The sequence below is a fragment of the Canis lupus genome, chromosome 10 (assembly GCF_048164855.1).
Source record: "Canis lupus baileyi chromosome 10, mCanLup2.hap1, whole genome shotgun sequence".
NCBI classification, from domain to species: Eukaryota; Metazoa; Chordata; class Mammalia; order Carnivora; family Canidae; genus Canis; species Canis lupus.
Genome location: NC_132847.1, coordinates 6596377 through 6619274, shown reverse-complemented (window position 1 = coordinate 6619274; position 22898 = coordinate 6596377). Strand labels below are relative to the sequence as shown.

At 39.3% G+C, this 22898-nt stretch overlaps 1 protein-coding gene across 1 annotated transcript in view; it reads right to left on the bottom strand.

Annotated features, from left to right (window-relative positions):
- The window catches only part of LVRN (laeverin), a 66269-nt gene that overhangs the window by 22342 nt on the left and 21029 nt on the right, over positions 1-22898 (bottom strand). The window contains exons 4-12 of the mRNA XM_072840612.1: positions 19435-19561; positions 12661-12815; positions 11066-11179; positions 5449-5592; positions 4661-4726; positions 4487-4552; positions 4064-4236; positions 2219-2295; positions 1720-1859 (exon numbers count right to left, since the gene is read on the bottom strand). Of these exons, the coding sequence (XP_072696713.1) occupies positions 1720-1859; positions 2219-2295; positions 4064-4236; positions 4487-4552; positions 4661-4726; positions 5449-5592; positions 11066-11179; positions 12661-12815; positions 19435-19561 (1062 nt within the window). The remainder of the gene's footprint in view (positions 1-1719; positions 1860-2218; positions 2296-4063; positions 4237-4486; positions 4553-4660; positions 4727-5448; positions 5593-11065; positions 11180-12660; positions 12816-19434; positions 19562-22898) is intronic.

Here is a 22898-nt window from a genome sequence, read left to right as displayed (position 1 = left end):
CCAGAAAGGCAGGGGTTAACTGTTTAGGCTTCGTCTTGACCACTTGCCACTGCCAGGTCACTGGACTGTCCCAGCTGGAGTGTCCACAGGGGGCCCAAAGCCTCCTATCCTCACGCATTTTCATTGGTTTGGTCCCAGAAAATTGCTCTTCACATCACCTTGAACTTCTCAGCAAGCCACACTTCGATCTTTACTCGGCCTCATTTCCCTTCTGACAGTAATAACACTATTTTCTAAATTAATATTAATAATAGACATGGTGTTTTATTTGCTCCCCAATTATAAAGTAGAAGTAACTGACCACAGTTTTTCAATAAGTCAGTCTACAATAGTTTCAAAAAATCATTGCTAGAAGGGTATGACCTTGCTCCACAGCTTACAGCACCCTTAGAAAGCAAGAAGAGTGGTGCTACTCTGGGGGCCCCTGGGTGGCTCAGTGGTTGAGCGTCTGTCTCCCTTTAACTCAGGGCATGAACCCGGGGTCTTGGATCGAGGCCCACATTGGACTCCTCACAGGTAGCCTGCCTCTTCATTTGCCTGTGTCTGCCTCTCTTTCTGTGTCTTTCATGAATAAATAAATAAAATCTTTTTTTAAAAAAAGAGTCTAGCTACTCTGAAAAAGATTTGAAAATAAAATCTTATTATGTGTGCATTTTGTAGCCTTATTCAAAAGCCTAATGATAATTTTTTTTAAATTACTGACTATGTTCTGAAGGCCTGAATTGTGTCCGGCCTCTGTTAAATATGATCCATATACCACCTTACCTAATCTCCACAATCCTTTATGTAACATTGGTCTATTAAAACACCATTATACAGATGGGAAAACTGAGGAATGATTGGCCAGATAAGAAGCCCAAAGTTACACATCTGGTAAATGATGAACACAAGTCGATTGGACACAGAAGCCCCCCTCTGGACCGGTAACACTGAATATCGTCTTCTGCTAGAGAGGCCACTGTGTATTTCAGAGAACTTTCGAAGACATAGACACTAAAGATATCTTTTAGCTCAGTTCTCTAGCTTGAAGAATGGTGTCCCAGTGAACTAACTGACCACGGTTTCGCAGCAGAGCCAACTCTATAGACTCCTATGCCAGCATCCATCTCCACCAATGGAGACTGAGTTTAATTCAACCAATCAAAATCTGACTGACTAGAGCTAGCCAACATTTTAAGATTCATATATGGCATAATGACTTATCTTCAGTGATAAAGTGATAATAGATTCTATTGCTACTTTGTGAACTAAAGTCTCTGAGGGAGAGTAAGAATATAAGTTTTAAAAAATTAACACTTTTCTGGCATAGACTGTGTATCCATTAAGGGCTTAGGAATTTTAAACACATGTTTACCCACATTGTCTATCATCCTCATAAGTAAAAAAGCTCTATTATTCCCATTTAAGGTGAAGAGATGGAAATGGAACATTTAAGCAACTTGTCTGAGATCACAAGATTAATGGTTAAGAGGAAAGTGTATTCTGATTTTTACCTAGAGAGGTAAAAGTGTTGAAGAAAAATGTTATTAATGTTCAAAGCACAGTACATTGAACCTAAATCTCCCCTTTCTAAGAATGAGGGGAAAAAATACAATATGGCTTGATTTGAGAGGTGGCAGTGAGAACAGAGTCTCTTCTCACCAGAGGGGTTTATGAAAGCTTGACTCAAGACTGCGCTATTAATTGTATTTAATAGTAGATTAAAAAAAGTAACCTTACCTTAGGATCTTTTTCAAGCTGTTGATTTAGCTTCTTCCAACCTAATTGATCATAGTTAACCCTGTAATATCCAGTCACATTTAAATTTAGAATCACCCAGTCATGATCCGAAGCTGAAACTTTCATTTCAGGGAATATTTCTACAAAGGTACATGGGAAAAGTGTGAACTGGTACATCTAAAAAACATTCCAGTACATGTTTATACTATATCCTCTTAATCCTAAACAAGAAAACTCAATAAATACAACAAAAAGTAAAGGAATTCTAAAATATATACTGACCTAACCATATAATTGTATTTTTTCACATATAATAGCTTTTGATTTGAAACTTTTCTCTAAAGTTCTATGTTAGATAAGAATGATGTAAGATTTTAGTTTGATGCGAGACAGCTTTTCAAAAGCTATATGCTTTCACATCTTATTCTCTGCCTTTCTATATGTGTGTAATATATACTCGTGCATACATGTGAAGATATTTCTAAAACTTGTTACTTACTGCTGCTTTTATCTAGCCAGACCAGAGACTGTGCAGTTCCATTTTTTATCCAGAGAATAGGTATAATCCATGTGTCACTTATCAGGAAAAAAAACAAACATTCAGTTAATTTGCAGACACAATCTATAAATTCTGAGCCAATGTTAACTGAGATGATACAAAGAGAGGACTCAAATTCTTTGGTCAATAGATAAGGGTTTGCTCCTAGGATTATTCATTTTGTTGTTGTTTTTAAATAACTTATTTATTTGAGAGAAAGAGTGAGTGAGAGAGAGTGTGAGCACGAGGGGGGCAGGGTCAGATGGAGAAGTAGACTCCCCACTGAGCAGGCTCACTTTAGTGTTATAAGTCAGTTTTACTTTAGCCTTTTGTTCACTTTCTTTTTAGTTTGTCTTCTTTACATTTTCTTATTAACTTAAGGCAGTTAGTAAGACAATCTTGTATATGAATTTTTCTTTCTTTCTTTCTTTCTTTCTTTCTTTCTTTCTTTCTTTCTTTCTTTCTTTCTTTCTTTCTTTCTTTTTTTGTATCTGAAACTCTCAAGGCCTGTTTGTATTAAATTATAGCCTCTTGGCCTCACTCAGGCGTTGTTCAAATGCTGCAGACAGACCCAACTCCATCTGCGCCAAGAGAGTCAAAGAGTAATTTCAGAAGAAAAAGCTTGACAAACATTTCAAAATGCTTTTCTGCCTCAAGCTTTCTCCTCATCTGAAAAGTGTTCAGCACACATCAGCCAGATTATTCATATTTACTGAATGCTGACATTCTTCCCACATTGGTGGACGTGACCTGGAGGAAGCAGATGACTGCAAGAGGACATTAGTCATCTCAAGAGTCACAGGCCTTGGAGTTTGGACAGGACTTGGAATATGGCTCAAATTGGCTCACAAATCTGGTTTCTCAAAGACTATGAATGAGGGTCATGTTTATCCAATAGTTAAGGCACACATCTTCTCAAAAGTCATGGAATCTTGATGAGCACCAGAGGATGTATGGGCGTGTTGAATCACAACACTGTACACTTGAAACTAATATAGCACTGGGCATTAACTAACTGGAATTAAAATAAAAACTTAAAAAAAATCATGGAATAGCAGAGTGAGAGAAGGGACCTTCCATTCTCCTGGTTTGTTTCATTCATTCATTCATTCATTCATTCACTCATGAGAGACACAGAGAGAGGCAGCGGCATAGGCAGAGGGAAAAGCAGACTCCCTGTGGGGAGCTGGGATCACCCCCTGAGCCAAAGGCAGATGCTCAACCACTGAGCCACCCAGGTGCCCCAGTGCGGTTGATATTCAAACCCAGGTGAAGGCCAGATTTCTCATAAGCACGGCTATAAATACACACCTACGTGCACATGTGGACATGGGCAAAACTATTCGTCAAGGACACAGAGACCACTAAGTTCCATTTCTAGGGAAATAAAGACGACTTGGCAGCAGTCAAGTCTCTTTGTCTCTTACCTAACATGAGGCCTTGTATGGTTCTGTTTTGCTGCCTCTCACCCAGAATCCTGAGTAATTCATTAATTCTGTCTGAAGGACAGAGAATGTATGACCCCTAAGTCTTTGGTTGCTGGTGTCATCCTAAATGCCAAGGGCAGGGGTACTGCCTTGGATCCCTCAATGCAAGTCTCTGGCCTCGCTCAAGACATCAGGGGCTCTGTCTCAACCCAGCACCCCAGGAACACCCTGCACAGATATGAAGTTGCCTGTGCCAGAGCCCCTCTGCAGAAGAGCGTGTACCCAGCTGTGTGTTATGCTTCCTCACCAGCAGGCTGCTTTCCATCTGATGGGAGCTTAACCCCAAGGAAGGTGAAGACAGAGGAGCAAATGTACCTACTTGTGGGTTAGGAGAGTCTCATTTTTAACTTTCCCAAGATAAAATGGCTCCTGTTTGATGACGCCAGTGGACACATTTAAGGTAATGACTGGAAAACCACTCTGGTGTGTCCAGCTGTCCATTATGCTTTTTACTGTTGCTGGCAAAAGAATTTTATTCTGATCATCTATGACCTGTTTAAAAAAAAAATCATCACAAGAGCAGATATTTACCATCAAAATCTCTTCAGGTAGCAATCTCCCAAAGGAAACTACATTGCTAGCTATTCTATTCTTCATTTATACAGTAATCCTCAGTGGGTGATATTCTGGGCCTAATTCAGAATTCTGCTCAACTCTCTATGTGAATGAGTCCTTAGTTCATTCATTCATTTACTCACTCATTCATTCATTGAACATGCATGTCAGGAAGTAGGACTATTACCATTTGAAAATGTCTCCATAGATCATCTTGCTCAGCATTTGAGTAAGAAAATGTCTTCAAATATGACTAAAAAATAGAGACATTAAAAAGAGTGGAGAAGTTAAGGTCAAAATAAATAACATTTCCAATCAATTTATGTTTTCTGCCTCCCAGGTGACAATTTTATAAACTTACCTTGAGTGCACTGATAAATAAATTCTCATTCAGGAAGCTGGAAAGCATTCGGGCCAAAGATGCTCCCTAGGACAAGAAACAGTCCATTGTCTGAACAAATTCAATATATAAATATTGACACATCCCATTTTGATAAGCAATATTCTAGGCTTTTCTCCCAATTGTATTGCATACTTCAGTTGAATGTTTGGGTTATCCCCAAATATGCCGATAAAATGGTAGACTGTCACTAACAAATAGGTAAAAGATGAACAAATGTACTACATATAAAGAATTCAAGGGCAGCCCGGGTGGCTCAGTGGTTTAGTGCTGCCTTTGGCCCAGGGTGTGATCCTGGAGTCTCGGGATCGAGTCGGGATCGAGTCCCACATCGGGCTCCCTGCATGGAGCCTGCTTCTCCCTCTGCCTGTGTCTCTGCCTCTCTCTCTTTCTGTGGATCTCATGAATAAATTAATAAAATCTTTAAAAAAAAATTCAAGATACACAATATATTTTAAGCTGAGATATTTACAGGGTAAGAATAAATTTCCACCAAACAGAAGGGTTCACCTTAAAAGTAGCAAGTTGTTTCAGTGTTTTTATAATGATGGATGGTACTGAGCACCTAATATTGGTTAGATGAGAATTGATTTAACCACATGTTCTGAAATCCATCTGCTGAATAAAATTATGGTTATTTGTATCAAAAGTTGCACAGTATCATCATATTAGCCTATCATTCTTAGAATCTATTTTATGTACCTTACTGCAAGAGTGCAAAACAAAAGGAAATATGTGACTGATTTTACCTTGTTGTAAGTAAATAAGTCAAAGAGCTCATTTATTTCACTGGTTTCTGTGAAATTTTCCACCTTCAAGGACACAGCTCTAGACACCAGGGCGTGATCTTCACTGAGGACATTATGTAAAATGTTAGAAAAAAAGATCTCATTCTAAAAGGAAAAGATTGAGCAACATTAACTTCTTAGGTGTCACAGAAACACAAAATTCAAATACTGTCAAAAACACCTTTCAAAAACTGACACTAACGAGGGGAAAAAATCATTCAGATGCGCTCTATGAGCTGACATATGCCAAATAAGTCAGGATTCTTGAAAAACAAAACTCTAATATACTTTTCTTCCCATTTAATACCCTTCTTATTTCAATTTTTAAAAAAACCCATTACAAAAGTCAGAATGTTTCCAAGAGAGCTATCTACACTTCCCCAAAGGAGATCCCTGATCACAGACAGGATCCTCTAGGAAATAGCATCCCTAGGTGGTTTGCATCCTCTAGAAATTTATTGGAAAATTTATTAGTAACCGTCTAAAATGGATCGGTCTCTCTTAAACAAACGTTTACAAACCGCAACGTGCCAGATTTACAAATTTGATGATGATGTCGTAATTTGTAAATATTTATTGAAATAAATCCACAGGCTGGATACTACAGTTTATAGATCATGCATTATGAGCAGGCAAAGTATTCTATTCTAATAAGTACAGAACTCTCCAAAAAATTAGACCTCTTTCAGACACATGACAAGAGTCATTTCTTTTTTGGAGGAAAGATAGAAGGAAAGCCAATGTACAGCCAGAGGGGTGGGTAGCACGGCAAAGCCAAAAAAAGGGCAGTGGTAAAGAAGCAGCAGAGAGAGTTGGCTTCTGCCCTGTAGAGCTGAGTGAACCCCCTTTATAATCCACAAGGAGCCTCAACTCCCTAGCAGCTATCTCTGGGGTCCCCAAGTTGACTCTTTCAAATTCTGCCCTCTTCCATTGGCCAGTGTTCCAACCACCCATCTCCTATTAGCATATTATTTTTCAATTTATTAACACCATTGATGAGGCTACTCTCAAACTCTGCTCCTTCAGAAATGAGACAGCCTGTCATTTAGAGCAGTATTTCTCAAACTTTAATGTGAATAAGGATCCCCTGGGGATTTGATCAATTCATATGTGAATTCAGCTGGTCTGGGTTGGGGTCTGTATTTCTAATCAATTACATGGTGATGCTCATGTCACTAGCATGATAATCCCACCTTGAGTAGCTAGGAATGGAGGGGACATTTGTTTAAGTCTGATCTTATTCATTAACTATAGGTTTTATTAGTTTAACACTTGAGTATTCTTGAGAGCGTCTCACAGTTGACCCATGTGTCCCAAAAAAGCAACATGGAAAACAGAGGAAATAAAAAGTACCCATAATCCTACACTCCAAGATAGTCACCATTAGAATTAGTACTGTTTTTTACAATCTCTTTCCCTATGTGTTTATTTACTCACATAGATGTAAAAACTTTTATCTTGCTTACTTACTTATTATGACATTCATTTAAAAATTCTGTTATCTCATCTTCATAAATATGTCTAACAATGGCTGCTGAATTCTATACTACACAAACTGGAAGGAAATAAGCCAAAACTTAATAGTGATGATCACAGTGTGGTCAGATCACATATGACTTCCTTCTTTTCAAAGTATAACAGATAACACTTCTGCAAAAGCAAAACATTAAAATAAATAAATGCATAGTTGCAGAATGGGCCACTGAGTCAATGAACCATAAATGACTTCATCATTTCCCTATTAGTTTGGCATTTGAATTGCTTCCAGATTTTTACTGTTTTAAACAATATTTTAATGAGCACCTTTATATATAGCCTTCTCCATATTTTGTAAATTCCCCTCTACTCCTCAGAATGGATTGTCTGTCTTTTTTCTGATTGGTGTAAGATGTTATATTATCTTCTTGGTATCACTATAATCACACAAGTTAACTGTGATGAAAGGGGTAGACACCTCTTCCTCAACATCCCCAAGGTCCTTCTCCTCTGGGCCTCCCATACAGTGAGTTTTGTCCCAGTCTGTTCCAGTCCTGCTGGAGGGAAACATTTACACAAGAAGTAAGGTTTGCCTTTAAAAAAAATCGTTATCTAGGCACTGCGTACAGTGATAGGAGAAGGTGAGGCTGTATACCTATCATCACTCTCTTTCTGCAAACTGCAAGATTCTAGAGAAAAAGACCTATTCCTATTAAATTTATTGTTACCCTAAGAAATATAACAGTATTTATTATAATAAATTTACATGTGGTTAAAAGCCCAGGCTTGGAGTCTGAGCTGCCTGGGTGTGAATCCTACCTTAACCTCTTTGGACTTGTGTGGCTATAAAAGGCAATCAACTTTATCTCTCTGAAATTTGGTTTCTCCATCTAGAAATGGAGGAAAACAACATTGTCCTTATTGGATTATTTTCAGGACTAAATGAATTTACAGAAAGTGCTTAGCACAGTGCCTGGCAAAAAAGCACATGTTCAATGAGAGTTAGCCATTTGAAATTACTTATCATCATCAACAGCATTATTATTTCTTTAGAGTTAAGTACTGAATCAGATAATGTATACAATACTCCATAAGCACACGAGCGCTTGGTAAGTAGTAGTTGTCATGATGTTACCTAAAGGATAAGAATTTGTTGAATGTCCACAAGAAACTTACTTTACAAATGAGAAACTAAAGCTCAGAGGTGTTCCACTGACAATGAGTATAAAAACAGAGTGAGATCAGACTGGCTGCATGGCTCCTATGTGCCTTTCTCTCCACCAAATCTGATGCTTCTTTAGGCCAGGCTGTGTCAGACCTGGGCTTCAGAGACAAAGAAACCACTGGTCACTGACGTTTTCTGAATCTGTGACCATGACCCATTCATAACATGTTTTAATGACTTTCAGCTGAAATTAGAGCAAGAAAGAAAAAAAAATGAAAATCTGTTCCTGCATATGGTTCTGTGATTCTCTTCCCCAGTGCCAATTTAATGACCAGATTAAAAGGAAGCCAAAGTTCTTGATCTCTCAGAGATCACTGAAGTAAGGCTGGCTTCAGGCTTTTAAAAGACAAAGCTAATGGCAATTTCCTCAACACCAGGATCTGATGCTCTTTTGCCAAGGGTTATATTCACTCAGCATCACAGACACTAAGAAATGTAGATTCAGAAAGGAGTGATTAAGAAACCAATGATTAAAAGAAATAGCTAAAAAAAAAAAAAAAAAAAAAAGAAATAGCTAAATGGTACCAAAAGAGGTTAATCGTATCATCTTTGCTTCACAAACACTAGTAATATATCTTCATCAAATTTTCCCAGATATAATACCTTAGCCGATTTCAGTTGCATGAGGTAACTGATTGATGTTAATGATCTATTCCATTTGATTAAGAAAATAAGGATGAATCTAATTGTTTCATGGGAAATGGAACTTCTTTTCTTATTGAATCCAAGCAGAGTTAATCTGGGATACAACCAAAAGCTTTCATAAGCATTTATAGATGACATGAACCATGCATAGGTTCTATCTTATAAAAGAGAGATTTAAACAATTTTATAGCTATAGAGTATATGGAAAGGACTTTTGAAGAAAATTAAGGTTTACTCTCTCTATATAAATTTTATAAAAATGAAAAGAGTCATATAATGAACTCACACACACACCCCCATTAGATCTCAGGGGAGAGGAACACTCCTATGTGCTTTCACAGAGCTCAGTTGGGTGAAGGCATGGGTGTGGAGTTAGAGACACCTTGAACTGAATCTCATCTCTGACATATAGTAGCTGTGAGAACTTGAACAACTTTCTTAATGCTCCTATGTCTGTTTCCTCAACTAGAAAATAGAGTGACAACTACACTCATATGATTGTTTTGAGAATTGAGTTAGATGATGTGTGTACAAAACACAATACCTGCTACTTGCATCCTAAGTGCTCCATGAATAGGAAGTGCGGTATTATTGCTGTTATTATCATCATTACCTTCGTCATCAGACTAGATCTGGAACACCTAGGTAATCACAGTTCTGTCGCCATCATGCAAATGACTTTGGCAAGTCACCTAATCATCCAGTACTTCAGTCTCCTTATCTATGTAATGATGCCCAACCCAGGGGAGGGGGAGCAGAGGCACCACAGAGTGGCTGGACTGTGGGATGGTGGGTGATTTCTAGGAATTCTGCAAAGCACAGGGTGAGTGGCATGGAACGGTGTATTAGGAGGCTGCTACATCAGTGCTTCCCACAAACTGATTTCATGAACATGTTAAAAAAAAAAAAAAAGGAGTAAAAAATAAAGGGATTTTTAAATAAAGTGTCTGTGGGGCCAAGTTAAGTTTGCCAACTCTGAATTCTGCCAAATAGTCAACAAAAACCAAGTATCATCTATCTACCATCTCCATCCTTTTATTATAAAGGGAAAATTTATTGCCAATATAATAGGAAAAATATCATCTTATAATATCCTTTAAAGTGAGTACATTTAGCCTGTAATAAAGACCTGGCCAGTAGAGAACAATCAGTGTTTCAAATATAGATTTACTGGGACACCTGGGTGGCTCAGCGGTTGAGCCTGTTTTTGGCTCAGGTCATGACCCTGGAGTTCTGGGATCAAGTCCCACATCAGGCTCCCCGCAGGAAGCCTGCTTCTCCCTCTGCCTCTCTCTCTTTTTCTCTCATGAATTTAAAAAAAAAAATTGTTACAAATATTTACTGAATGAGGCTAGGGAAAGAAGTGAAGAACCAAGCTTGGAAACAGTGGGAGGTGGGATGAGAGACAGACTAGCCAAGAGCAGCAGGATGAGCAACTCTGAGCATCAGAAAGGTGCAGGGAGTCAGGGACAGAGAAGAAGCAAGGACTTTGGGCTTGCTATAAAGGAAGTGAGGTACGCATCAGAGAATATTACATCTCAACGTTTAAACATCTAAGTCAAAATCAATTCCATTTTATCATGCCATCCTGAAACAACTACCTAAATTAATCTACATAAATGACCAGAAATAGAACTTATAGTTGAAATAATCAGATTTGCATATTTACGAATTCATATTTTCATATTACTATTTATTCAAAATAGCAAAATAGTTATCAGCTATAATATATATATTAGTTACACATCTGATATATATAACATTTTATAATATATAATATAGCATATTCCTTATAATTGAAGTCATAGACTACTAATTACAGTGCCTTTAAAATTTAGTCTAGGTAGGAATAAGTGAAAATGACCTAAAATCTAGGGAAAGATAGTATGCATATACCTTATAAGATGATATAATAAAATATTAGGTAAACCCTGAAAAATCTTTTCAAAAGTGATTTAAGGATTTGCAGAAATGCTCTTGATAAAATATGAAGTACGGAAGGTATTACACGTTTCTGTATAAAAAAGTAATTCCCATTTTTATGAATATTTATAATGAGTAAAAGCCTGGAAAAAGAAAACACATAAAACAGGTAACACTAATCATCTCTGGTATTACAGATTATTTAATATTCCTTATATTTTCTGTATTTTACACATAGGAAACAATGACCTACATTACTTTTACAAGTAGGAGCAAAACATTACAAGTAAATTTCACAGACATACTTACTCTTGGGAATTCAGGATTGAAGTAGTTAATTACTCCAAATTCAAAATAAGATGCAAAGCCCTCTTTGAGCCAGATATCGTTCCACCAATTCATGGTAACCAAATTTCCAAACCACTTTTGGAGATGGGAGAAAATAGAGCTCACTTAAATTTAATTTAAGGAACATTTATTGTAATTGCATGTTAAATAAACGTAAGGTCGGAGACATAACTAAACTATTTTTGCCCTCAAAAACAAAACTTGAAAATAGGACTTCAAAAAGCAGGTTGGTGCTTTAACATGAAGAGACAGCAGTCCTGTATTTCTTTGAAATAATTATGTCACATCCAATGACTGAAATCAACTTTTGTTTTAAAATTGTCATTTTCAAAGGCAAAGTAATCTAGAGTAGCATTTCTCAAACTACCCACTTTCCCAACAGTTAATTTAAATAAAGCAGAGGTCCAGAATGCTCACTTACCACCTACTAATTACAGCATCTTATACTCTAAATAGACTACATCAGAATTTTGCTGTAAGCAGTTGTTATGTTTCAAGAACATGTTTTGATCTGTGCTAAGTACAAGTCACTTATGTTCTGCTAGAATTCTTTTCGAGCTTAACAGAAACAAAGTGTCACATGGAGAATGAATGGAATCAGGAAGGAAAAACACAATTATTTCTAAAACCAACGAATCTGTACCCTAGTATTTAATCAAATTATTACAACAGCTGTCATGTACTAATAGCTAGCAGCCGGTCTTCCAAAACAATGTGTTGCTTGGGTGATCATAATAAATGGTATTTTGAGTGACTGATCAAAACTTGTCAAAGTTTGCGTTGACTGTGCAACGAGGTGTTAATTCTGTCCCAGTAAAAAACTCTGGCCCATTACCTCTTGTGGATCCACATAACAAGAAGATAACAATTTCATAGTTTAGATCATTTCTTTCTTGACAAATTTGTATGAATGGAGTCAATGTCAAAAAAGCAGATGTGGGAACCTCCATCAAACACATAACTAAGCTTCTACAAATCACATTGTGAAAACATAGATCTAATGAAATAAATCCTTGTTCACACTGCTTTTGGGTATGCAGCTTGAGATCACTGCTCATCTCACTGACATATTAACCACTTTCCAATATTCCTTTAACCTCTCTTCAAACAAAGCAAAAACAAAGTTTATAACAATCTACTGATGAAATGTGGATATCTTTCAGTGCCTTTTTGAATATCCTTTATTTTAAGATGGAATGAAAATGAATAATCATAGCTCTGGTTGGCTTACTTTCCCTGAAAAGGACTCTATGGAGCAAAGTTTACTTTTGTATGTAAATACCTGACCTCTGAATGGCCTGTAAGTTCTCATCGCTATGATCCATCACCAATAGTTCAAATCCCCACAAGCTCTGATTATATAGATCCTTCCTTCACTGTCCTACTTTTTGAATAATTTTTTTAAATGTGGTATACCATTAGAGGGTTGGTTTTTGTTTTGGGTTTTTTTTTTGTTTGTTTTTCTTCTGGTTTTGTTTTGCTGTTTTTTGCTATCCTTGGTAGAGCAGCTAGAGAATGTCTTCACGTAAAATAAGAAAGAACATTTTACCACATGCCTGATGTCCAATCTCGTGGGAGAGAATGAAGGAGATCACAGCCTTTTTGTCTGTTACTTGATCATTTGGTTGCATCAACAATAATGACTCATCAAATATCAATAGTCCCCAATTTTCCATGGCACTGTTGTCAAAAGTAGGCAAGGCAATTATATCTAAGTGGATTTAAATGGAGGGAAAAATGAAATCATCTCTTCCAAAAAGTTTGAGATTTCCAGATATAAGTATTGCAAAATGAAATCATAAAATTACTAAAAGAAAATACAAGTGAATATTTATAATTTGAAGGGAGAGAAGATTAATAGCAAAGACAGAAGCCAGAAAATAAATTGTTCTGATTATCTTATCTGAAAATCAAATACTTTTGATAAAGGATCTGTACAGAGAAATCTTAAAACTTGACATTAGAAAACTAAACTTTACAAAACTGGCAAACAATCAATCTAAAGAGACACTTCACTGCGTAAGATAAGCAAATGGAAAATACGCATAAGGAAAAGATGCTCTACATAAGATGTCATTAGAAAATTGCAAATTAAAACAGTGAGATACCACTATATACCTATTAGGATGGTTTAAATCCAAAGCACACTACCAAATGCTAGAGAAGATATGGAGCATCAGAAACTCTCATTCGTTGCTGGTGGGAATGCAAAATGGTACCACCACACTGGAAGACAGCTTGGCAGTTTCTTATAAAGGCTGATCGTACAGTTTAGCAACTGAGCGATTGAGGTTATTCACCCAAATGAGTTGAAAACTTTAAGTCCACACAAAAACTGGTATAAGGAGGTTTATAGCTATAAACCTTTAAGTGTGAGACTTTGTAAGTGTGAAAAATGGGGAGCAAGCAAGGCGTCTTTCAATGGGGGAATGGATAAACAAACTGTAGTGTGAATAAATCCATACAAGAGAGTATCATTCAGCAATAAAAAGAAATGAGCTCTCCCACTATGAGAGGACAAGAAAGAAGTTTAAATGCAGATTGCTAAGTGAAAAGAAACCAATGGGGAAAAACAGCACACGGTATAATTCCAACTATGAAACATTTATCTGGAAAAGGTAAAACCAGAGAGACAGCAAAAAGCTTGGTGGTTATCAGGACTCTAGGGAGAAAGTGAGGAATAAATAGTTGGAGCACAGGAGATTACTCTGTAGGACACTGCAATTTTAGACACATATCATTATACATTTGTCAAAACTCAGAGAATGTATAGTACCAAGAGAGAAACCTAATGTAAACTAAGGGCTTTATTAAACAATATTGTATTGATATTGGTTCATCCATTGTAACAAATGTGCCACTCGAATGCAAGATACAGGAGGAGAAACTGTATGGGGGGAAAGGGAAGGGAGAGGAGATAAATGGGAACTCCCTATACTTTCCATGTAATTTTTCTTAAGCCTACAAGTGCTCTGAAAATATAGTTTAGGGACGCCTGGTGGCTCAGTGGTTGAGTGTCTGCCTTCAGCTCAGGATGTGATCCCAGAGTCCTGGGATCGAGTGACACTTTGGGCTCCCCGCAGGGAGCCTGCTTCTCCCTCTGCCTATGTTTCTGCCTCTCTCTTTGTGTCTCTCATGAATAAATAAATAAAATCTTAAAAAAAATAGTCTAGTTAAAAGGAAATACATTAGTTCGCCAAAAGACAAATTTAGTTCATCACAAACAAATTTGAAAGGGAAATCACAAGCTGGGAAAAATATCTGCAGCATATATCACAAACAATTAATGTTTTTTTAATAGCGTCTGGACTATCGGCCTTGGCTCAGGTAGTGATCTTGGGGTACTGAGACAGAGCCCTGCGTCAGCCCTGCGTTTAACAGCCCTGCTCTGTGTTCAGTGGGGAGTCAGCTTGGGATTCTCTCTCCTTCTCCCTATCCCTGCCCCTCTACCCCCGCCCCCAAATAAACCTAGAAGAACAAGAAAAAATGTTTACTTTCTTTTGCTAATAGAAGAAATGCCATTTTTATAATGTATGCTACGTTTGCCTAATGAGTGTGCTGTGCTCCGTATGTTATGTTGACTTGCACTACCACCTTTTCCTCCACCTGCACCTTTCCCGCCCTCCCACCCACCCACTTTCCTTAGACAGACTGATCTGCTCCACTCAAACCAATCCCCTTTGTCCTCTACTACTGCTAAGCTGTTCTTGGCTCCAGCTGTTTGGTGCCCCAGAAATCCTCTATTCAATGTCCAAATGTCCACGGATCCTTGTGGTCCAATCTTACCAAGTCGAAGAAGCCATACTTTACTAACTCCTGATAACAATTTTAAAACAATTGTTTTAAAGACAATTTAAACAATTGAAAAAAAATTTTTTTTACCTCCAGATGCACAGAATTGAAAGTAAGCAAATTCTTGTTTCTTGATAAACTGTCATCACTTGTTCACACAGGACTCTGTTTTATTTTATTTTAATGATTAACTCATTATTTTAAAATAATGATATAAACACCCATGAATCTGCCTCTCTCTTTTTAGAAGAAGGGTTGGAAAACCCTCTCTTTGAAGAGCCAGACAGTAAATATTTTCAGTTTCGTGGGCTGTATGTTTTCCATCGCAGATTTGACTCTGGCATCACAAAGCAAAAGCATCCCTAGACACTGTTATGGGGGCAAATGAGCAGGCTGTGTTCCAGTAAAACTTTATTTATGGACCTTTAGACATGAATTTCATCTGATTTCCATGTTTCATAAAATACTCTTGTTTTTTCAACCATTTAAAAGTGTAAAAACCACTCTTCGCTCGAGGGCCATACAGAAAAAGGCAGCGGCCCACATTTGATTGTATGCCAATATTGAAAATATTGAGAATATGGAGAATATTGCTAATAACTAACTCAAACTGTGATTTCCAGACCAGCAGCACCGGCATCACCTGGGAACTTACTAGACACGAGAATTCTGGGACCAACCACAGACCTACTGAAACAGTGTCTGTGTTTTAATAAGCCTTCAGGATGATTCCAACACATGCTGAAGTTTAACAGCTGACTTAATCTCTCTTTGGGATCCTTCTCAACTCATACTTTCATGTCTTCTTCCAGCAGCTAAATCACTATCCTCAAGTTTAGGGGGTTTTATTTTTAAACTTTAAGAGAAAATGTTTCATTTTCATTGCTATTGAGTTTTTTCATTGTGTGAATGATCTATAATTTACCTATTCCATTCTCCTAAGAGTGACCATTTTGCTTTCTTTCAGTATGTGGCTATACTATAAAAAGTGTAGCTATGAAGATTCTTGCACACGTCTTCTGGTACATACATATGTGCTCAGATTCCTCTGGGAGATATATTTAGAAATGGAATCACTAGGTTTTAAGGTATTCTAATGATCAACATTGCAAGATAATAAATATGTTTCAAAGCTGTTGTGACAATTGATAACTCCCTTCAAAATGGCCACTTTTTAACATTTGGCATTTGTTAGATGCCTACTTTTTAACGAGTGAATAGGTATAAAATGGGGCCTCACCATGGCCTTGGACATTCATTACTTAGATTACTAATGAGGTTAAGTATCTCTGCATAAGTTTATTAGCCACATGAGTTCCTTTTTCTGTAAAACATCTATTCATGTATCTTCTTTTCCTTGTTTTTTCTTCTGTACTGTTCTTATTTATTTGTAGGTATTCTTTATATATTTAGGCTACTCCCATTACCACTTCTTAATCATCTTTCTCTTAAGACTTTTACTTAGCCAGTCCATTATCTCTTGTTTGGTGATTAGTTGCTTTTGTTTATACATACTGAAGCTACCACCCCAGCTCAGCTACTTGAACAGAGCCCCAGCCACCTACTTCTCTTGCATTCAAAAGGCACCATGAGGGGCACCTGGGTGCCTCAGTTAGTTGGTTAAGCACCAGACTCTTGATTTTGGCTCAGGTCATGATCTCAGGGTTCTGAGATTGAGCCCCGTGTTCAGCTCCATGCTCAGCATGTAGTCTGTTTGAGATTCTCTCCCTCTGTCCCTTCCCTCTGCTCACACACACTCTCTCTCTCTCTCAAAAAAAAAAAAAAGGCATCAGGAAAAGTAATAAGTAACCAGTACTGCTTTATGGTTTATATTGTATTTGCCTTTCATTGCTACAAAAATTCAAATCATGCGGAGGGGGTGGTGGTGGTGGGATGTATAATATATATAGTTAGGATACTATTGTTTTAAAGTTAAGAGTAAAATTAAAACTTAAAAAGAGAAGTTGCCATTTTTAAAAGTCTGCAGGGGCACCTGGGTGGCTCAGTCAGTTAAGCATCAACTCTTGATTTCAGCTCAGGTCATTATCTCAGAGTGGTGAGATGGAGCCCTGAATCAACCTATCTGCTTTGTGGGGAGCCTGCTTGAGATTCTCTCCCTCTCCCTCTGCCCCTCCCCCTGTCTTTCAGGTATGCATGCTCTCTCTCTCAAATAAATAAATCTTAAAAAAAAATAAAAATAAAAGTCTGCAAGTCTTAAAGGCCCACTTCATTTTTTTTTAAAAAGATTTTATTTATTTATTTGAGAGAGAGAGTATGAGGGGCAGGTAGAGGCAGAGGGCACTTTTGACTTTAAACAGTCAATTAAAAGGATAGCAACCCCAGAAAAAAAAATGCTCTTACATGAACATGGTTTAGATTCTTGGGCTTAGAACTCATTGAGCAAGTGACGACCAAACAAACAAACAAACAAACCTGAAAGAATAACACATGAAAGAAATAAGCAAAATGGCTTTTCACTTGACTCCCTGAGAAGAAGAGGATGGCTTAGGCGGGAAAGGCCGGTAGGGAAGGGATCTGTGTCTCACTTTGTTTTGTATTTTTTAAGGCTCAACCAAGAGTTAAAATAACAAGGAAACATGTATTCATCTTTCTCTTATAGATCCAGTAACAGAAAATCTCCTTATTTTAATCATCTGTCAAAATACAATTTTGATTGAGTGCCACCTGCGTGTCACCTTGGTTGAGATGCTATGAACGATATGAGAATGTGCCAAATATAACCCTGATTTCCAGAAGCTGACAACCTAGTCAGAATTTATATGGAATTACTGGACTAGGTCTTTAATTCCCTTCACTAAAAACAAAACAAAAAACCCAAAAAACAACTTTACCATTTACCATTCTGAAAAAAGCACTATCAATAGGCTCTGAAGGTACAAAGAAAAAGAGAAGCCAGATCCTGAATCCAAGTTACTCCTGATTTAATGGGCGGGGGGGGACACTCAAGATCTGGTTAGGTCAAGAGCTCAAATGGAAGGGTACATAGGATGCCTTGGGAACATGAGAAAAAGAGAGTCAGGGAAAGCTTCCTAGAGGAGGGGGCCCTGAGTTGAGAAATACATGAATTAATCAGTTGGATAGATGTCATTGCAGGATGTGCAAAGTGCATGTGCAAGAGCCTGGGGAGAAGAGGAAGGTGGAAGAGGGGACAGAAGGGGTGCCAGAGCATCCTTCTAGCTCAGAAGAACTGACAAAAGCCCGGAGAGTTTGGCCAGACATGCACTGTGATAAAGACAGGGTGCAGAGTTTGGACTTTATCCTCAGGGCGATGGGAACCCATCGAGAGGCTGTAAAGAGGACAGTAATAGGGTCCTTGAATTTCACTATGAAAAGATCCTCCGCAATCTCAGTCAGAAGATGGAACTGAGGGGGTCAAGAGGGAAGGGAGCATAACCGAATAAGGGCTGCTGAGGTGGAAGTAGTGGTGGTGTAAACTTGGGGGGCTGGGGCGGGGGGAGGGGATGGAGATGGTAAGGAGGAAACTAATTGGATGGAGGAGGTGCTTTACAGACCATGGAGTGGAGGGTGACTCTGGACTGTTCCTTATCTAAATAAAGACAAATAGAACTTTTCTTGCTGAGACAAGTGTCATCTTGAGATCCTCCAGCCCAGAAGCTTCCAGCCCCAGATGCCTTCAACTCCCAAAATGACAGGTATCACTTCTAGGATCCCTGAATGGGCCAACACCAGTTCACTCTCCATTCCTCGAGCCCCTGGGCTTGAGCTGCAGAGCCTCCCACCCACTCCCCACCCCACCCCTGGCTCACTGGGCTGAGTTCCCAGACATACTTCCTCCCTTCTTTACCATCTGCCAGTATAGACAGAGCCTATTTTACTTTATCCAAGATGTCACATGACATGTCAGAGGAACAAAAAATGTTTACATGATACTCTCAACATAGAACAATGGACAACTTCCTGAGCTAAGTGGCTCACACAATTTCAAGGATGTACTATACAGATCTATAATCAATAAAACGTTTACCTATTTCCTCAAGGATCACGTGGTGTTCACATGTGATTCCTATTTTATACAACAAAAGTTGACAGATAGGACCCCATGTCCAAAAACACCAACCAAACAAAACCCCAACAAACCCCACCTCACAAAAGACCACCACCATAAAAAAACCCTCATTCACGGGAACTGGAGTAACTCACTCACATAGGCCCACTGAAAGGATCCAGAATATTGCATCAGACACTTGGGAGGGGAAAGAACAGAACGTAAGAGAGGAAGCAGAGTCTGGAGGATGTGAGGCTGGCAACAAACACCCAGGAGGAACCTAAATCCTGAGAACACCTGCTGGGCACACAGCATTGTACAGAGAAATAGCAGACAGGCCTCTTCTGTGTTCAGGAAGGTATAGGACATAAGGCTGGCAGCCCACCCCCGCCTCCAAATAGCAGCTACATGGTGACAGTGGGTCCCTGGAGGCTCGGCTATGTAGCCTTTGACCTTAACCCAGGGCCTGCAGAATAGGAAACCAATTGCATTGGAAGGGAAGACGGTTTACCTGTTTTAGGAAGAGGGTAACTGATATTAAATAAATCTTCCAGAAAAGAGAAGATGGGACCTGTGATGTTCAAAGCGAAATCTGCATTTCCATTTGTGATGGCGTCTTTCCGGGCCCAGATGCGTATCTAAATCAAAACAAATAAGTGGTGATTAGGAAAAGCTGTAGCGACTTCGGGGACAAGCAGCCTGCTTGCTCCAGTTCCCTGAAACTCTAGAGTCAAAGTCTCAGCTTTTCAGAAGAAGCTACTACCAGATAAAATGTCGACAGGTGACCCTGAACACATTGGGGTTAGGGGTGCTGACCTCATGCAATCAACCCACAGATAACTTTCAGCTACCCAAAAACTTAACTGCTAAGAGCCTGCTATTGGCCAGAAGCCTTACTGATCACGTGAACTTTTACTTAACACATATTTTGTGTGTGTATTATATACTGTTTCTCACAGTAAAGTAAGCTAGAGAAAAGAAGATGTCATTAAGAAAATTGTAGGAAGAGAAAAATACATTTACGAAACTCCGTGTGTAAATCCGTGTGTAAGTGGACCCGCTTGGTTCCAATCCGCATTGTTCAAGGGTCAATTCTAAATGTGTACATGCCCTGGAGAAAGTCCAGAGACTATTTGCTAAGATATGAGCAGTGATTCTCTGGGAGGGTTGTTATTTCAATGTTTTACAGTAATGCAGGTAACTTTTGGAATTTAGGAATAATCCTTGGAGTAGTATCTACCCCCAAAGAAAACATAGACTGTCTTAGAGTAAAAGGGCATCGCAGACCTTTGCTTCCCTTTTTAGGACATATTTCCAATGTTCCAAAACAGAATTGTGCCGTTAGCAGATGTTACACAGTATGGTACATTGTACCTGTGTCCGAATTATGCAAATTGAAGACGGTTTCTCAATGTTTATTGATGCTAAGTTCATTAATAGTGCGATCTTGTTTTCAAAATTTGAAATAAGGTTAATTCCTGAATTTAAAAAAGTTCATCAATAGCCTTATGATTTTGAACAAGTGAATTACATCCTCTGTTTATGACACTTCCGCTTTAGTAAGTATAAAGAAACCCCTGCCACGGTTTGTTAGTTTCATGTAACCAAGCTATTACTTGAGGCCTTGGGAATTTATTTCTGTGATTCTAGCAGCTAATTTGCTCTTGTTTTCATTAGTTCTTATTTTAATATGAAATCATTTTATATCCCACAACAATGCCATCAGAGCACTTTTTAATGGGGTTGCTAGTGTTAATGACAAAGAACATGCATGAAACTCAAGAGCCCTGAACAAAAGTTAGGAAATGAGGCAATTAAGGTAATTATCCTGATGTGAATCAAGTTGATTGGAGAAAGAGTTCCCTATAAAACATTAGAGAAAATGCTAGAAATGCAGACCAATGGTAGTTGCAGATTGGTGCCCTCCAAGAACACATTCACCTTGCTTTGCTTTTATTTCTGTGGGGAAACTTTGTCTTGAATTATGGGGATGTGGAATTACACGAGGTCTTTGGAATGCTCTCCTCTCACAGAATGCAACCACCTGTTCTTGAGGCCTCTGACCTCACTCTTTTCAGCCTCCCCCATGCTGGGGGGATTCAGCTCTGCCTCTGCACTACACTAACCCTCCCCACATCTGGGTCTGACTCCAGAAGGCAATGCGAAGATTGCTACACTCGAAGCCAGCACCACTGAGTGGGAAAGAACACTATTCTAGTATTTAAGACTGATGAATTTTCACTGTAACATTTTGGAAAATAACTGAAACTTTGAATGTTCAACTTGGAGTTTCAAAAGCTCCTCCTATAAACTATCATTCTATAAGCCAAAGTGGAGGCCAGTGATGGAGATTTCAAGCTGTGTGGGAGGGAGCAGGGAGCCCCCAGCAGGGCAGCTGGGAACACTTTGGAGGTGCAGTCATTAAGTTCCTCCAAAACCACACCTAGCCCACCAGCATGCTCCTTTTTTAAAAAATTCAACTAGGCCACCAGTGTGTTCTTGTGATCCTCCTGGCACACAGTGGACCTCAATACCTAAGAGAAGAATATCTTTATACGTGCCTGTGTGTGCAAAGTTCTAGGCAAAAGATGTTATTTCCAACCTTAGTTTCATGTGTCCATGTTTATCCTCAAGTCAAGGATTAACTGCATTTTCAATTTCACTAAATTTTTATCTCTTACTTAACAAGCAATTGTTTGTGTAACCTGGATGCTCTTCCAAGAGCACATTCTGGTTCCCCCATAAAATATATGGTGGATTCCTTCCCTTTGTAGAGCAAAGCCAGAGCCAAATGCAGCATTCCACTGATAAGCTCATCCCAAATTTCAATTTGCTGGCTGAGAATGTCACTTTCTTAGGCATGTTCCATTTCCTCTTTGTTTCTATGGCAGGTAGTTTTCTTTTCAGGGCCATCTTTCACAAAGAAACAGACGTGACCCTTTTTATAAGACATGTCTGCTGTACAGCAGTGCTAAGAGCGGCAAGCCAGTTGAGCTGTGGGTGCTGACACCCCACCTCGAGTCACTCATTAGCTCCAGGGCCCACTCTTTCAAGCCAGGCCCCAAGCATGTGCTTCCGAATCATGCCCAAGGAGATTTCTCAGGAGATGCCGTGAATGTTTCTCTTGGCCTGTGTTCTAGCTCTCAATGTCAAGGATCTGCCCCTGATTCTCCGGGCTGGAGCCAACAGCTGAGGAAGATAAGCTGTGGTTTGCATGGAACACAGTACTATTAATTCAGCCTTCAGAAGAGTGGCTCTGAGTGATCCCCCCACCCTGGTGACAGACTTGGCTCCTCCACAGCCCCCCAATCCCCACAAGTCAATGGTACAAGCCTGGAAGATGTTGGGCCCAGGAGAGAGTCTCGGCCGGCAGTAGGGGTCTGATCTTCCTCAGCCCTGTGAAGTTGACGTGGCGAAAAAGAATGTGGCCTATAGGAGGGGTCTTCCCTCCCTCCACACTCCAGGCAAGGGAGTGAACCAGCATGTAAAGGATTGCCACAGTCTCCCCGATATTTTCCTCAGAATGAGGGCATAACTGGGTGAAGACGAGGTGCCTGGGCAGGCCCGAGCGCCTACTTCGGCCAAGTCTGGTAGGAGTGCCGCGTGCCTCAGAGTTCAGGAGGCCACCAGCACTGCTTCTGGATGGGGCAAGGCACGGCCCATAGGCACGACTTCTGTCACCGTGGTGGCTCCTAGCTGGTGTCCATGCTGGTGGGCTGTACTGGGCACTGGACACGTCGACTGTCACCCTCGCTTCAAGGCTGTGTTCACATCGTGGACTAAACAACAGGCACACCTGAGCTCTGAGGCACTAGTGTGGGAGCTTTTCCTCTTCCCTCATCACCTGAAAGGTGGCAAGAGCCCATGAAGAGGTGCTCCAAGTCCGCATTGGGTGCAGCCTTGCCACAGAAGCCCCTCCACAGAGCTGTGGGTAGAATGGTGGTGTCCCATCTGCAAAGCCACACTGAGAGGGTC